The 4,621-nt window shown below is 59.3% G+C and overlaps 1 protein-coding gene across 1 annotated transcript in view; it reads left to right on the top strand.

Moving 5' to 3' along the window:
• The window catches only part of PRCC (papillary renal cell carcinoma (translocation-associated)), a 19,837-nt gene that overhangs the window by 611 nt on the left and 14,605 nt on the right, over positions 1-4,621 (top strand). Inside the window, 1 exon segment of the mRNA XM_025040886.1 lies at positions 1-145. This exon segment is cut by the window's left edge and continues 38 nt beyond it. Within this exon segment, the coding sequence (XP_024896654.1) occupies positions 1-145 (145 nt within the window).

Genomic DNA, 4,621 nt, shown 5'->3' with positions numbered 1-4,621 from the left:
GGGATTGGGGCTGCCCTCGGCCCTCGGCCCTGGCCTCAGCCTGCCGCCCCCCGTCGCCGGTGCCGGGCCCCCCCTGGGGCTGCCCAAGCCAAAGAAGAGGACAGAGCCCGTGAAGATTGCGGCGCCGGAGCTGCATCAGGGGGATGTGAGTATCCGGGGAGGGCACCCCCGACCCGCCCACGGCCTTGGGCCTCCCGCCCTCCTTCCTATAAACGCTTCCGTTGATTCCAGAACGCTGGGTTCCTGGGGCAGCGCGATTAGCTGAGCTGAAGTTTGTCAACTTCGGGGAGTTAGCGCGTTTGTGCACGCGGGTTTCTCGAGGCCGGACTCGCCCGCAGGAGGGCCGCATCCTCCTGTCACCTGGCGCGCTCGCTGCACGTTCACCTCCGGCCGGGTGTTTGATTGGTTTTGTTTTTCCGTCTTACCCTGAGAACGGCATAAAATCCGATACCTGAAGAAGTGACAGGAGACAGGATTCTTGAGCCCTCGCTGAACGTCGGAGACTAACCTTTCCTTTGCCTCTGAACTGAAAAACATCGGGGTTTGAATTAAAAAGAGAGGAGGCCTGGATCCTGTTTGCGAGAGGAGTTGGGGGGAGTCGTGGAGTCCAGGGCCCTCGCCAGCCTTTGGCCCTTGCCTTCAATCACGAAACAGCTGGGGAGAGCAGCTCATTTTTCACGGATGAGAAGCAGGTGCTCAGCGTGTCAGCTCTTACCTGGCTGAGGGCAGAGTGATGACGCGCTGGGTCTGTAAACTCCAGGTCTGTGCCTCAGTTTCACCAGTGAGGTATGTCAGGCCTTGGCGAGTTAAGGTGCGCGGCTGCCGATTCTAGGAGAGGCAGCCGCGCTGGTTTTCCACAGCAAACCAGACGGCCTTTCTGCAGTGAGTCCTGGGGGATGAAGGAGACACCAGGCCTGGGGCAGGTGGTGGACTAGAGTCCCCAAGTCCTGTCCTTCCTTTTCCGGAACGTTCCTCAGTGAGTTCCCCGCTTACTTTTGGTCCTTTCTGTGAGAAGCTGGTTCTTAGTGTTTTTCTTCAGACTTCCGACTCTGCCTGGGGGCCGCATCCATTCCCTGCACCTGCTGGTGCCTCAGTTCCGTCCCCAGGTAGCCTGATGTAAGACCTGGTCACAGTGAGGACTTCCTGGTCTTCCTGTCACCCCCTTTCTGCACCCCGTCTTTGTCTTATTTTCTCCTGACACGTACCACTGTCGGACACTCTGTGTATTTCTTCCGCGCCTCTCGTGCTAGTGTGCAGGTCCACGCAGGCAGGGCCCAGGGCCGGCCGTACTCACAGCTGCGTCCCTGGTGGCGAAAACTGCCCAGCACGCCCTGAGTGCTACCTGCATGTCTCCTGGGCAGGTGAACTCGAATGATACGGATCATTCATGGGGGGCGTTCCAGAGTCCCCCTCACAGTCTGGTTCCAGACTGGCTCCCGTCTTTCTCCCCCCTTTTTCCTTGCTGCGTCTGCCACTTCCACGTCCCGCATCCAGAACAGCCTCTCTGGCCCCACCGCAGAGTACTGCGGCCTTAGTTTAATCTGAAGCAAAGGAGCGACGGGAAAATAGGTTCATGTCCGTGGCATTCCGTTTTCTTGCCTCTTCACAGTTTTCTCTCCAAACTTGATTTTGGCCTCATTGTGATGGGCGGGGGGAGATGGCACTTTGGGCAGCCTGCGTCCATCCACAGCGACAGTGAGAAGGTTCGTTTCTAGGTCTGTGAAGGTAGCAGTAGAAAAAGTTGGGAGAGGCGGTGGAATGTTCTACTTGACTGAGGTGGCGGAAACCCCGAGGACTCCTGACTCTCCCTCCTTGCTGAGTGAGGATACTTCGCTGGGCTCCTGAGGAGAACCGCGACGCAGATGATTAAAATTAAGTCACACGCCAGCCGTTGGTTCTGCTTCCCGTTTTCGTTCTGTTCGAGTTCTCTGAACACATGATTCCTGGGGAGAGGCAGCCCGATGAGCGGGGGGACCTTCGTCCTCTAAACCGCTGTGCCCCTCCCGCTCTGAGCCCCTCTGCTCTCTGCCTTGCACTTGGTGGTCTTTCTGTACACGCTTGAACAAACGAGTTAGGGCTTCTTGAATAATTTCTCTTTAGAGTTCGGTGTTAAAGTAGAAATAATCAACTCTGAACTCTTATTAATTAAATCCATTAATTCAGTATACGCGCTAGTTCTCTGTGCCGGGGCGAAGAGCAGTCGCACCCATGGTTGACCCTGCTCGGAGGGGCTATGGCCTGCTGGAGGGACGGCAAGGAAGTGGACCTTACGTCAGGTCCCCGGAGAGCCGAGATGGGGCTGGTGCCACGGCGGCACACCAGTCCAGGGCTGGGGGGCTTCCAGAGGGGGCATGTCTGACCAGAGGCAAGACAGACAAGTAGGAGGTAGCCAGAGAAGGGGAGGGGGGGTGTGTGGGGAGGGGCGCCCAGGCAGAGGGACCAGAACGTACAGAAGGCCAGACGTGAGAGGACAGAAGTGCCTGGGATGGACCAAACGGGCTCTAGGTCTGGGCCCAGACAGGACAAGACCTGGGGATGGATTAAGTGTCACGGCCGAAGGCGGGATCCCAGGCAGACGCCTGCCTTTGGCTCTGGCAGCTGGAGGGGAGTGGTGCCGTTTACTTCTGGGTGCAGGAGGCAGCGCGGCCTGGGGGTGGTTTGATTTTGTTGGTTGCAAGGATCAAGAGCCAGCTCAAGCTCCCTAAAGTAGTAAAGCCTCACAAGGACCCCAAGGCTCTCGGGAAGGGCCTGGCGTCGCGCGCTCCGTCGGGGCCCGCAGCCTCTGCCCGCCGGCTGCATCCCTCTTCGTTTGCGGACCGCTCTGCTTCCTAGTCCTGTCGCAGGTGAAAGGCAGCCACCCTCACCTTTCTGCTTAATCCTCCTCTTAGTGAGCAGCCCAGATTGAACTGCAGCCCTGGTCCCAGCCCTGCTTTCCCAGGGTCACTGGTGTGAGTCGGGCGGATTCAGTTAGCCGAAGCCGGTGACAGGTTGGCACTGTGCTCCCCCTGCGGGCGCCGGGCCACGTCACTGTCCGTCAGCTTCCGGCCGGGCTGTGAGGGGTGAGCGGTGGTCCGGCGGGTACACAGCCGCCCCGCTTTTCCCTTCTCTCTCGTCTTCCCCCACCCAGGCTACTCCAGACCTTGGGCGGGTGCCAGCTGCACGGGCTTAGGGGAGGCCGACGGCTAAGGTCAGGGTGTGGGAAACCAGAATTAGAGTAAGTGCTGGAAGTGTCCCATCAGGACGAGCGGTCCAGAGCCAGTAGGGATTTTCAGGCTGTCTGCACCAGCGGTGCTCGCTCTCGGGGGTCCGCCCAGACAACGGGGGTGCGGAGTGAGATTGGCCCGGTTGGGTCATTTCTGTCACCCACGGGATTGGGAGTTGGCTGCAGCAGGAGGCTGGGTAGACCGGGAAATGCACTAGCAGTTCGCAGACGAGGAGATGGGAGTTGAGAGAGCACAGGCGATTTGCCTGAAACCACAGTTTGGGAAGAGCGAAGTCGTGTTTGCAGCCAGGTGTGTTTTCTGTGTGTCGTGCTTGCCGAGAAGATGGCAGAGCCTTGGGCAACCGGAACCGGGAAAGTGACAGGATGAGTGTAACAATGGGAGAGAAACGACGGCCCAGTTGAAGGGCAGGTGTCAGCAGGAGCTAGTCGACCAGAGTAAAGCAGCTGACGGTCTAGTGAATTGGGGCGGTCGCGTGGGGCGGTCGCGGAGAGGAGCTTGGAGAGGAGCCTGGGGTGGGCGCAGCGGCGCGTGCGCGTGTCTGCCGCCTGTGCCGGCCCCGGGGCTGTTATTTCCTCCTTGGCTCCTGGCCCTCACCCTAACGACGGCTTTCGGAGGGGGAGTCTGTCAGAGCCAGGGCCTGGGAAGATGAGAGGGAGGCCGCCGTGGGGAGCGAGGCGCGGGTAGACGCGCAGATCCCTCTGGGCCTCGCTTAATGGAGAATGTCTGTTTCCGTTCTTGCTCAGCAGTCTTGGGGGGTGTGTGTGTCTTGTCACTCTTGGCAGCTGAAGCAGAGAGGACAGTGGCGGCCATTGAGGTTCAGGCCCATGTGAGGCCACGAAAAAGTATACTTCTTAAGAGATGCAACCAGTTCGTGCCTCCAAAACTCAGGAGCTGCGTGTGCGGCCTGCACCTTCTCCCAGCCAGGGTGTGTGCTATCTCTAGTCTCACCTGTCTCCCCGGGTCCAGCGGCACAAACCCACTGAGGTCGCCAGCGCCCACTGGTCTTGGTACTCTCTGGGAGTGGATGCCACAGCCTCCGTTTAATAGACTCCCGTGGAAAACGACGTGGAAGTTCCTCCAAAAAGTTAGTTAGAACCACCATGCGATCCAGCAGTGTGACTCCCGGGTGAAGAGGATGCGAAGCAGGCTCTGAGACGTGCTGCGCCCGCGGCTCACGGCGGCGCTTCTCACAGTGGCCAGAAGGTGGCAGACGAGTGATCAGCGAAGTGCGCTCTGTGCACTCGAAAGAACGGCGTTCAGCCATTGAAAGGGACACTGACACGCTACATGGGCGTTGAAGGCTGCGGAGTGAATAGCTAGACACAAAAGGACACGTGTTGTGTCACCGCACTCACGGGCACTGTTGCCGACGGGCGGCGGGGAGTCGGTGTTCAGCA

The sequence above is a fragment of the Pteropus alecto genome, unplaced genomic scaffold (genome assembly GCF_000325575.1).
Source record: "Pteropus alecto unplaced genomic scaffold, ASM32557v1 scaffold49, whole genome shotgun sequence".
NCBI lineage: Eukaryota > Metazoa > Chordata > Mammalia > Chiroptera > Pteropodidae > Pteropus > Pteropus alecto.
The sequence above is the reverse complement of the archived record's forward strand: the minus strand, read 5'-3'. Positions and strand labels throughout refer to the sequence as shown.